This window comes from Lupinus angustifolius, chromosome LG13 (assembly GCF_001865875.1).
Source record: "Lupinus angustifolius cultivar Tanjil chromosome LG13, LupAngTanjil_v1.0, whole genome shotgun sequence".
NCBI classification, from domain to species: Eukaryota; Viridiplantae; Streptophyta; class Magnoliopsida; order Fabales; family Fabaceae; genus Lupinus; species Lupinus angustifolius.
The window spans coordinates 13,934,470-13,946,892 of record NC_032021.1 but is presented as its reverse complement, the minus strand read 5'-3'; the positions used below and the strand labels follow the sequence as shown (position 1 = coordinate 13,946,892).

The following is a 12,423-nucleotide window of genomic DNA, read 5'->3' as shown; positions in this document are numbered from 1 at the left end:
TTATTGAAAAAATAACATGAGGTTTTTCAATTTTTTTTATTTGTTATTAAAAAATAACATGAAATCATAATCACATTTCTATATCACATGTCATAATAGACATCCTATATTAGCTTCTTCGGTACCTCACATAATCTCTATTCATAATATACCTACTTGTCTACGATGAATCATAAATATAATGTACATTATTGTAAAATCCATAGCAAAAGTTGACAAACATAAATTTCTTCCGATTAAGAAAATAAAATGTATGCATATATGATATAAGGTATTCTTTTTACTTTTATCATTATATTATTTTTCATTCATATTTAATCATTCATCACTATTCCATATAAATAAAACAAATAAATGGTTCATCTTAGACTTGGTTTATTTACAAAATTGTGTCAACTAATTTAGTCTTTGAAAATTAGTGCAATGATCTAAAATTCTATATTATTTTATCTTCTAAAAGGATCAAACCTTGATTTTTCTCTTGTAATGGGTTAACATCCCTTGTGTTGCTTTTAGTACAATTTGTTTATCAAAAAATGTTTCACATACAATGCATAAATATTAAAAAAAAAAAAGTAGCACAACATATAAGACTCTTACTTAAGTAGATTTGGGAATGGTAGATTTACACAGTACCTTATAAGAGGATAGATTATTTTCATGATTTGTAACCATGACCTTTTGACTAAGTAATAACTTTAATTAATCCCTCTGCCAAAGCTATTACCAAAAAACAGATACTATATTACTGTAACCGTAAACTTTAGCCCACTCTAAGTGTTATAAATAGGCCTAAAACTAACATAATAAGGCACCATTGCATTAAAACCATAGTGATCCATAGAGATATCATAAACATGTCGTCAAATGGAGTTTCGAGTGTGTCGAATTTTCAGAAAACGAAGGCTTCAATGATGATCAACCCATTATCATTGACTGATGATCAGGTCCTTGAGAAAGTTTACATAACTCACGTTCACACAGCTGAAAAGTACGATGTTGAATCGCTTTTCAATGTTACTTCAAACATTATCAAGCGTTCAACTGCATTAGCTGAAAATGTAGTAACTAAGGTAATTAACTTTCGATAATTAATTTAATGTCTCGGTTTCTAAGAGTTTTATATTATGTCAATTCATTAACCATTCTTTTTAAATTATTGTTGATTCTTCTGAAAGAAGTAATACAAATCAATAATGAATGATATATTGAGCATGTCTAAATTTTCATACATATTACACCCAATAAGTTATCAATGAAGTAAAAAAATTACTACATGGTTTGCAGAATGGTACACCGATTGGTCATATAGAAGACAAGGTTCCCTTATCCAGTTTCAACCCACCGTTCCGTAGAATGAAGGAGATTGCTTATCAGGTTTGACTTGAACTACTACAAAATGGTTTAAAATGTTTAGTAATGGCCTATAAATACATTTATATATTAAACTTTTGACCGATGATAACATTTGACATAAAGAAATCTTTAATCATCGAAATTTTAAATTTTTTTGGATAAAATAATTTAAAATTATTAAAATCTTCCTATTATAGTATTGGTTAAGGAATTGATGTCATGTTTCTTATTGGAAGTTTGTGTATTTAATACATTGACACTCAAAGGCTGGGATTTTCCAATAAAAAACTTAAATTGATTACCAAGTATTTTAAGGCATCAAATACCATTTTCTATATATTTTATATTCACAAAGATGTAATTTTTTAGGCTATTTAAATGTTGTCGATGAATGTCTAAGAACTTAACATAAATGTTAAGCTGCAAGTTAAACACAAGTTCAATGGAAAGGAAACAAGTAGTACTTAACTGCTGATATGAATTACTGCTTAACTTCACCTATTTTTATATGCAATTTTTTTCATCAACTGTAATAGGTAACTGAATTAAATAAAAAACTTGTGGGAGACATGTAAAAAAACTAATAAAATATTCGCATACATCAACAAACTTAATTCTAATTAATACATTAAAAACTAAACTTCATCTCAAAAATTATTTTAATTAACTGAAATTATATTTTTTTTCAAAATATGATCTATTATACATCTATCCATATAATAATTTCCTATTAAATATTCATGCAAAACCAACAATGTTATAAAGTATATGCTTCAAGGACAATAATTTGATGTCCCTAATAGTATCTTAAATCATGTCTCGAACTAATGAAAATATATCATATAAATTAAAAAGTTAAATATTTATTATTTTTTCTGTTTTTGTTTAATATTATTGGTCTCGAACATCATTTGGGACAACAAATCTTTATTAACCTCATAGTGCAAGTGTCATATGTTCCTAGTTGTGTGAAGTTTCAACAGCAGCTTTTATATTCAATGTTTATTGTCACTATATTGATAGAACATTTAATTTCTATAAATACCTTTATCTTTAACATTTTATTTTGCGGTTGTAGATGATGAGCACACCCCATGGAGAGCATAATGCACACCAAACAGCAATTTCCATACTGGAACAGCTTAAAAGCTATACCTGGGATGGAAAAGCTGTTATAGTACTAGCTGCATTTTCTCTTGAATATGGAAATTTCTGGCACCTTGTTCAGGTTCAAAGTGAAGACCCACTTGGAAGATCAATAGCATTAATGAATAGAGTTCAAAACATTGAGGGGAAAAATAGACAAGCCATTTCTGATTATAACATTTTGGTGAAGACTATATTGGTTGCTGTTGAGTGCATTACTGAGATGGAAAGGTTATCTACAAAAGGTTATGACCCAAAAGATGTGCCAGCATTATCAGAGGGCTTGTTAGAGATACCTGTGATTGTTTACTGGACAATCATCACAATCATAGCTTGTGCTAATCATTTTGATTTTATCATGGGTGATGTGTAAGTTCTACCTATTCTCTGAATTGCATGCTTGAATTATTATTGAAAGAATAATATTGTTAAAATAACAAAAAAATCCATGGGGTTTTAAGGTTAAACAATTTAATTGAACACTTTCTTTTTTTTCACTACCAATATCCCCACATTCCAAATGAGAAAGGAAATAATTCTTTTTGATATTTGTGATTGTCACTTCTAATAAATGTCACTCTTGAGAGTTGAATCATTAATTTTTCTGATAATTTAACAGAGTTTTACATCACTAGATCAACGTCCTGTTAGTAATTGTACACTTACTTAACCTTATTTGAAATGAATAAAATTTATTTTCATAACATACTCTTATAAACTTATTGAAATAAGTTAATTTCTTTTAATGTCATAAATTATTTTTATAGGTTGCTTTTACAAATTTTAATTTTATAATTTATTATTGATAAAGTTTTTGAATTGGAAAAGAAATTTATAATTATATGATAAGTTACTTACTTGTTGGTTCGATTTTTGTAAGCAACACTTATTGTGATAGAAAATTAAGGTTCCCGAAAAAGATTAATTTCTTACTCAAAAATGTCGGGATATACTTGGTAGTACAAAAAAAAATTCAAAATTGCTCAAATTTTATGCTTAGTGGCTTTAAGGCAAACATTTTTTTTCATAAGTATAATCTCAAATAAATTACTCTTCATACACTACCAATGTTGTTGGTTACTTTAGGCATAAGGGATTCTCTATTCTTAAATCATTTTTGTTGGATGGGACAGGAAACAGAGGACAAGTGATTTTGTTAAAAGAAAGTGAATTAGTGAAGTATGGTTTATAATGCTTTAAGCTTTGTATCAAAAGTAAAAGAATGCTTTAAGTATCTTTGATTATTTCATGATTTTTCCAACCATGTTGTCATGCTAAAACTATATATGAAATGACACCCTAATGCCACAATTGATTCTAGTTTTTTGGTATAGCAATTACTTTTGAAGAAACTCTCAAAAACAGCATTATTTGTAAACAACGCAACTTTTTTCTTGAGATAGATTGTTAAACTTTATATAACCTACAATTCCTTTGGTTCAGGGACGACCGATATGAACTATCGAATTTCGGTAACAAGCTTGGCTCCATTGTCAGCAAATTAAAGGCGCATCAGACTAGGAGCAGAAAGGAAATAGGTCATGTGCTCAATCAATTCCTTTTTTTTTTTTTTTTTAATTATGATATGTGAACTATTTTTTTTTAATTTCAAGAAATATTTTTCTACAAAAGGTTCTATAGTATACATAACATGATTTTAATGGTTGGATGAGATAATTTATCTCCTTACATGGAAAGATCATTTATTTTCTTTTAACATATCTAAGAATTAATATATACTTTATAAATTTTTGTATGTGTCAATTTTATCTTAAAAAGTCAAAATCCATACATTACACAAATATTGTAAATATGGGTCAAAATAAAGTGTACCAAAAATTAGTCACAAAAATATTTAAAAGAAATAATTTAATCTACATTTAATATTGTTGGTGATCATTTTGTGTTTTCCAAAGACCAAAAAAGTAATGTAAAAATTTTGAGAAACCAAGTAAAGAATCTATAATTAAACATTCACCCAACTATTACTTCTTGGAATGATCAATGTTTATATATAAAGAAGATATAATCCAATGATGTATGCTAATTATATATTGTATCTATATTAGTGCAGGTGAGTTAGAAGATTACTGGAAGCGTAAGAAAGTCTTTCAAACTCCTACAGAAATCGTAGAGGTTCTGAAGGTTTTGATCTTCCATGATGAAATTAAGGAACAGCAAGTGTATGATGGCTATACTAAAAGAAGGGTTAGTGATGAAGTATTTGTGCTACCATGACTTTTAATATCTTGCAATAGAAATATTAATACAAGAATATAATGTAGTGCTACATAATTAAATAATCACAAAAGTACGGCACAATCCATCGGATTCTTAGGAAAGTATGTAAAAGATAAATGTATACAATCTTACTCTTATAAGTAAATATATATAAGCTCTTTCAAAGTCATGACCTTCATATTATAAGGTTAGCAACCTTATCATTCGTGAATGCAAATATAGTAGGAAATACGTTTTAAACACCAAGTTCAATTGAGGTACCAACATTATTGTTTTAGTAGCCTATGCAAATGATTAACCACTATGATTCAAGAGCATGAACATATCTCGCTTATTTACATCAATATAGATCGTAATATTGCTAGATAATATTAACTCAGTGCAAGGTTGGTTTAGACGGGGCAAATTTACACTCCGCAATCTTAATTGCTGCTACAATATTGTAATTTTTGGAGTCACCATAATTGTGATCGTATCAATTATATTTTCCCACAATTGTATTAAAGGCAACTTACCTCATAAAAACATGTTGGTTAGTGTGTTCCTTAATTTCCCAAAACTTCTAATTAAATAATCATTCGGCTTCAATTATGCAAATCCAAACAGGTTTCCATTGAAGTGTTTAGGAGAAAGCATGTGTTACTCTTCATTTCAGGCCTTGACAGTATCCGAGACGAGATTCGTCTTTTACAATCAATCTATGATGGATTACAAGAAGATCCAAGAGAAGTAAAAGGATACTTCAAAGATGATTTTAAGATATTATGGATCCCAATAGTAAGTGAATGGAACATTATCCACAGGGCAGAGTTTGAGAATTTGAAGATTGACATGCCATGGTATGTGGTTGAATACCAAAATCCATTAGCAGGAATAAGACTAATAAGAGAGGACTTGAACTACAAGAATAAGCCTATAATCCCTGTTTTGAACCCTCAAGGAAGGGTGGTAAACAATAATGCCATGCACATGATTTTTGTTTGGGGCATTGATGCCTTCCCTTTTAGGCCCACTGATGATGAAGTACTTACTCAGAAATGGAATTGGTTTTGGGCAGAATTAAAGAAAGTGAATCCTTCCATACAAAACCTTGTAAGTATGATCATATTACTACTCATGTTATCTATTGTGGGAAAACAGGGACTAAGTGGCCTTGTACATATTTTGTGCCATTTCTTTATGGTGATTTGTCTAGATAAATAAACTTTTTTTCAAATTTAGCAAATTATTTCTGACCAATCATCACATTTTGACATGGTGTGGTGGTTGATCCAAAAATTATAGTTTATTGATTTTTAAATAAAATATCATTTAGTTATCTATCATTATACTTTAATACACCAAATCTAGTATAGTCTCTACCTCTCTCAAAAAAAATCTTCTCTTATAAAATTAGTCTATAAATCCTTCTACACTATATGAAAAAAATGACATGTATCAAAGTATTATTTGTTCATCTGACTTTGCTTATTAATACTTGAATTACAAATGATTTTTCATTAGATATAAGGATTTGTAAGCTGATTTTGTTGGAGAATATATTATTTCTGATTCATCTCACATTTCGACCAATTTTATTATCTATTTATATTTTGATCTATCTCATTGTTTTTACTGTTAGATTAAAAAAATTTACCCTAAAATTATTATTTTGGCACAGCCTCTAAAATTATTTTAGGTACAAATGTAATTCGATATATCATAATCATATGCTATATATGGATTAAAATTTATAACATTGATATTTAATTATTTGATCATATATAGCAATCAAAATAAAATTCTGTATGTGAATCAGACTAAGGGGGACCATTACATTTTCATCTATGGAGGAACCGACCCTAAGTGGAGCCAAAATTTCACATCAGCAGTGGAAAAAATAAAAAGGCATGAGATTACAAAGAAAGCAGATGCAATCATAGAGTCCTATAATTTTGGAAGAGATGAACCAATAAATGTTGTTCCTCGTTTCTGGATTGGAATTGAAAGCTTATTTGCTAATAAGATTCAAAAGAAGAATAGGGACTCAACAATTGAAGAAATAAAAAGCTTACTTTGCCTTAAACAACACCCACAAGGTTGGGTCCTTCTAAGTAAAGGGTCTAACGTTAAAATCCTAGGACGTGGTGACCTTATGTATGCCACTGCAGCAGATTTTGATTTATGGAAAGATAGAGTGTTGGAAAAATCAGGTTTTGATGTGGCTTTTATAGAACATTATAATAGTAAGCATAGAAATTCTCGTCCTTCATGTGCACATATGCAATTGGCTAATTATCCTGCTGATGTATTAGAACCAATTAATTGCCCAGATAAGCAATGTGGAAGATCAATGGAGATAGAGTCTATTAGTTACAAGTGTTGCCATGGCCACTCTAACAAAGTTCATCTTCCAGAGAGTGGTGATGTTATGATTGAGAAGAAGTTATCTCCTTAGAGCTTGCTTTGGTTGCATGGGAATTGTTCAAAGTTTGGTATTAATTTGTGTGTAATTTTTTGTTTTCTTGTTTCATGTTCTAGATGATGAATGCATGGTTGCTATATATCTAGCTTCTTATGCCCATAAATAAAAAGTTCAAACGTGTCATGTATGTTATGATATTGTTTGACTTTTAAAGAAAATAAAAATGAGTTTTGCTTGTGAGTAATTGAATAATTCTAGCTTTATATGCTCTAGAACTCTTGTTATGTAGAACTATACAACATTTCAGAATTTCCATTTGTTGTTGGAACTTTTGCAGAGAGAAGAGAGTAAAGGAAGAAGGAAGAGAAGAGTGTATGAGAGAATTAACTTTCTCCTTTTTATTAAGCAAAATGCACATACATTACTTTTATAGTAAGTCTTAGTTAACTACTAACTGAATTTCAAAAACTAACTACTAACTATATAGCTAGTTACAACTTCTTTTCTCTAACTACACAAATCAATCTCTTAAGACTTGGATTACATATCAAGTTTTAACACTCTCCCTTAAGTCAAGTGCTTAAGGGATACAATACATATTCTCCTCTTTAGGTTCTCAAACCTTTCTGCCCCAATGCCTTAGTGAATGCATCAGCCACCTGCAATTCTGTTTTGTAGTATATCACTTCAAGCTTCTTTTTGTTCATCAAGTCTATAAGGAAATGAAATCTCACTTCTATGTGCTTGCTTCTACCATAACTCATTGGACTCTTCGATACGCTTATGGTTGAAATGTTGTCTATCCTTAGTTGCAGTGTTTTCACACCAATATTCATTTCTTTCAGCAGTTCCTCAAGCCAAATTGCTTGGTAGGCTACATAACTCCCTGAAATGTACTTTTCTTCTTAGAACACCAGGAGATAGGAGCATTGTTAAGTAGGAATAAGTACTTAGACGTACTTTTCCTTTAAACCAAATCACCAAAATAGTCAGAATCAACAAATCCAATCAACTCTGATTCTGATTTCTATTCTCCAATTGGAAATAGGATTCCATGATCTGTTGTGCCTTGTATGTATCTCAGTAGCCTCTTAGCAGCTAGCATGTTAGTCTTCTTAGGTTTACGCATGAACCTACTCACAAGTCCAACTCCAAAGGATAGATCTGACCTGATATTGTATGAGAGTCTTAAGGAGCCCACAATTTACTTAAACAATGTCTCATAAACTGACTCACCTTCATCATCTCTTGTCAGTTTCAAATTCACTTCAACAGGGCTAGCTACTGAGTTGCAAGAGTTCATGTTGAAGTTCTTTAATAACTTTCTTGCATACTTCTTTTGATGCATTATTATGCCTGCAATGGTATATGTGAATTCCATACCTAGGAAATAGCTCAATTTTCCTAAGTCAATCATTTCGAATTCAACTTCCATGACTCTTTTAAACTCTTCAATTCGTCTCAAGTTTGATCCAGTTACTAACAAGTCATCAACATATAGGCATATGATTAGTAACTCTCCATCTTCACTCTCTTTGGCATATACTCCATGCTAAATAGTGCATTTTTGAAGTTGAGTTTAAACAGAAAGTAATCAATCCTTATGTTCCAAACCCTTGAGGCTTATTTCAAGCCATACAATGCCTTCTTTAATTTGTAGACATGATGCTCCTTGCCTTTTATGATGAAGTCAAGTGGTTGTTGTACATACACTTCTTCTACCAATTGTCCATGAAGAAATGCTAACTTTATATCAAGTTGAAATAGTGGCTAGTTCCTAGCACAAGAAATTGCAGCAACCAATCTTATAATTTCAATTCTAGCTACATGGGTAAATACTTCTGAGTAATCTAGGCCTTGTCATTGTAAGAATCCTTTAGCAACCAACCTAAATTTGTATTTTGAAATTGATCCATTAGGGTTGAGCTTTTGCTTGAAAATCCATTTTACTCATATTTGATGTTTGCCATTTGGAAACTCAACTAGAATCCAAGTCTTATTTTTCTCAATACACTTGATATCTTCATTCATTGCATCCTTATATACTGTCTACTTCATAGCTTCATAGGTTCTGCTTCAACCATTAGTACTAAGTGAATCAAATCACTTTCCTAGCTGATCTAATCATCATAGTAAACTTCATAATCACTAAACTTGATGTGCATTGATCTTAAGATACATCACTTTAAATAATAAAACAAGAGAATATGTTTTTTAATGTATAGTGTTCACCTTTTCTTTTTACTATAATAAGTGGAACGTAAAGGGGTAGGGGAAAATGGTGTTTAATTAACATTTCTTAAATACATAATGTCTAATGTCAGATATGAGACCTTGGTATGCATGGCTTTATATCTGTCTCTCTTGCAATTTTCTTTATATCGTCACTTTCTACAACATTAGTGAATCAACATAGTGGTCATATAAATTACTGCAGTGTTTCCTAATCAACATTATCTTAACTTGATCATATGGTATGTATAAAACTAAATGCTCCACGACTGTAATGTAAAATATGATTTAATTGGTTGTCTTACATTGTGTTAACATTCACTAATTTATATATATACATAATCTATCATAAACATATTATATTAAGATCTAGAACTTCATATTTTTACAATAATAAGCAAGAGGATGTATACCGTTTTCATATACTTTATCAGAAAAGAAGTCCTTCCTGAGATAAATAGAATATGATAGTTGTTGGTTTCTCCTAGTTGATTTATTACTTAATAGTACATTATTGAGGAGACGATGCATTTCTTGTTTGACATGATGATGACCAAATCCTTAATTTATATTGCATGACAATATAATTTTATCTACATCTTCCTTCAAGGAAGATAACTTTTCAAATAGTTATAATATTTCACATGAACTTTTATACAACTTGATTTTCCAAATAGTCACTTCATTTTTTCACATATATAATATCCATTTGATTTCATTTAATTTTTCAAATAGATAAATGATATTTCTTGCATGATTTTTTGGTACTACGAAGAGTATCCTCTCACCTTTTTTGAGTAAGAAATTAATCAATTTCGGGGTTCGTAGTTGTCCCTCCCAATAAGTGTCGCTCCTAGGAATTGAACTCTCGACTTTTGGTTTTTCCATGATTTACTATTATGTTTTAATTATCTCTTTAACTATTACACTAGGACACAATTTTTAGAAATTGCACTTAAATATTTTTGTTTAAAAAGTTATTAACTAATGGCTATATACAGATTTTTTCAGCAAATATGAATTATCCAAGTTTAGTGCCAAACTTTCTCCTGTTCTGGACAGGCTGAAGGCTCATCTAGATCATTGCGAGATACAAAACAGGTTTTGACCTTAACATGTGATTTACATTTAATCATGTTATAACACATAAATTGTGAAAGATATTTACAAAATATCAGAATTTACGATTAAGCATATAAACGTTGTGAATAATTGGCTTTTGTGAAGATATCCTTTGGTTTAGTGGTTGCACCTTTAGGCATTGAACTTACGGTTGTGAGTTCGATTCTTTGCTTCATCATTTTTGAGTACACGTTTTTATTGAATGCGTAGAAATAAAAATGAAAAAATGCATCCACTGAGATTCAAACCAAGAACACACAGCTTAACAACATTTTAGCTCTGCTAGGCTATCACGCCTATTTGGTTATTTATTGAACCTTTACACTACATAACCTTTTGTTAACATGTACAGAACTCTAAAGGCACTTCTTTTCCTCAAGTGATATGAACTTCTCTATAAATAGAGACACTTGAAGGCATAATCATCAATCCGAATTTTCTCATCCAAGAAATCATCCTCCATTTCTCTAATGCATGAGAGAAGTGTAGGAAACATAAGTTTGTAAACTATTATTGAAAGATACGCTTGTTGTGTTTGTGCAAAATATATCAAGGTTTTCCAAAGTATCCTGAAGGGGATTCGCTGTTCATTCCATTTGCATCCAATATACTTAAATTGGTGGGGGCGAATCGAACCTAAAGGTTAGTGTGGTAACACACGCTTTGGAGGTTTTACGTGCATATCCATCAACGATTTGTTTGTTCAAGTGTTGCAGCATCTTCCCAAGAATTCAAGTTTTCTCACAATCTTTAGGTTCGATTTTGTAATGATGGCTGCATCACTCAAGGAAATGACTTCTGATTTTGTGAAATTAGAAAATTTTGATGGAGACAATTTTATCCGTTGACAAAAGAAGATGAAATTTCTTCTTACTACTTTAAAAGTGGTATATGTTCTTAACACCACCAGACCATTAGAGAATGAAGAAGAAACAATTGCAGAAACAAGAGAGAGACAAAAATGGGACAATGATGACTATATATGCATGGGCCACATCCTCAATGGTATGTCAAACTCATTATTCGATATTTATCAACGTTGTCATTCTGCAAAAGATCTATGGGAGAAATTAGAATCAAGGTACATGCAAGAGGATGCAACAAGTAAGAAGTTTCTTGTTTCTCATTTTAATAATTATAAAATGGTAGATAATAGACCTGTTATGGAACAAATGCATGAAATTGAACATATTCTCAATAACTACAAACAACATAATATGCATATGGATGAAATCATTATTGTATCCTCCATAATAGACAAACTCCCTCATTCATGGAAAGATTTCAAAAGAGCCATGAAGCATAAGAAAGATGACATATCTCTTGAGCAATTGGGTAACCACTTTCGTTTAGAAGAAGAGTATCGAAAACAAGATGATACTAAAAATCAAATTGCTCATGAAAAAGTCCATGTAATGGAGAAAGGAAATTCAAACAAAATTTCCAAGAAAATAAATCGAGATTTTGATAAGTCTTATGATAATCACAATGGTAATGACAACAAAAGAAAGAAAAAGAGGGGTAATTTTTGTGAGAATATATTCAAGAATAATGTTGTTAATAACAATGATGATATGTTATCTGCTTATATTGTTGAGTCTTGTGATTTATGGCATATGCGACTAGGACATGTTAATTTTAGGAAATTGAATGATATGATGAAATCAAAATTAATTCCTACTCTTGGCAAAAATTTAAATTCATGTACTACTTGCATGTTAACTAAAATCACAAGACAACCTTTTAAAAGAATAGAAAGAAGTTCTAGGGTACTAGATTTAATTCATTCTGATGTATGTGATTTATATGGTTGGCCCACTATTGGTGGTAGAAAGTATTTTGTTACATTCATTGATGATTATACTAGATTCTGTTATGTTTATCTAATACACTCTAAGGATGAAGTTTTAGATAAATTTAAA

The 12,423-nt window shown here is 30.3% G+C and overlaps 1 protein-coding gene across 1 annotated transcript; it reads left to right on the top strand.

Annotated features, from left to right (window-relative positions):
• LOC109325868 (protein SIEVE ELEMENT OCCLUSION B-like) lies at positions 790-7,383 on the top strand. The gene is made up of 7 exons (XM_019558463.1): positions 790-1,073; positions 1,288-1,377; positions 2,435-2,871; positions 3,946-4,040; positions 4,577-4,710; positions 5,350-5,835; positions 6,542-7,383. The coding sequence occupies exons 1-7, from the start codon at positions 858-860 to the stop codon at positions 7,178-7,180; spliced, it is 2,097 nt and encodes a 698-aa protein (XP_019414008.1). The 5' UTR covers positions 790-857; the 3' UTR covers positions 7,181-7,383.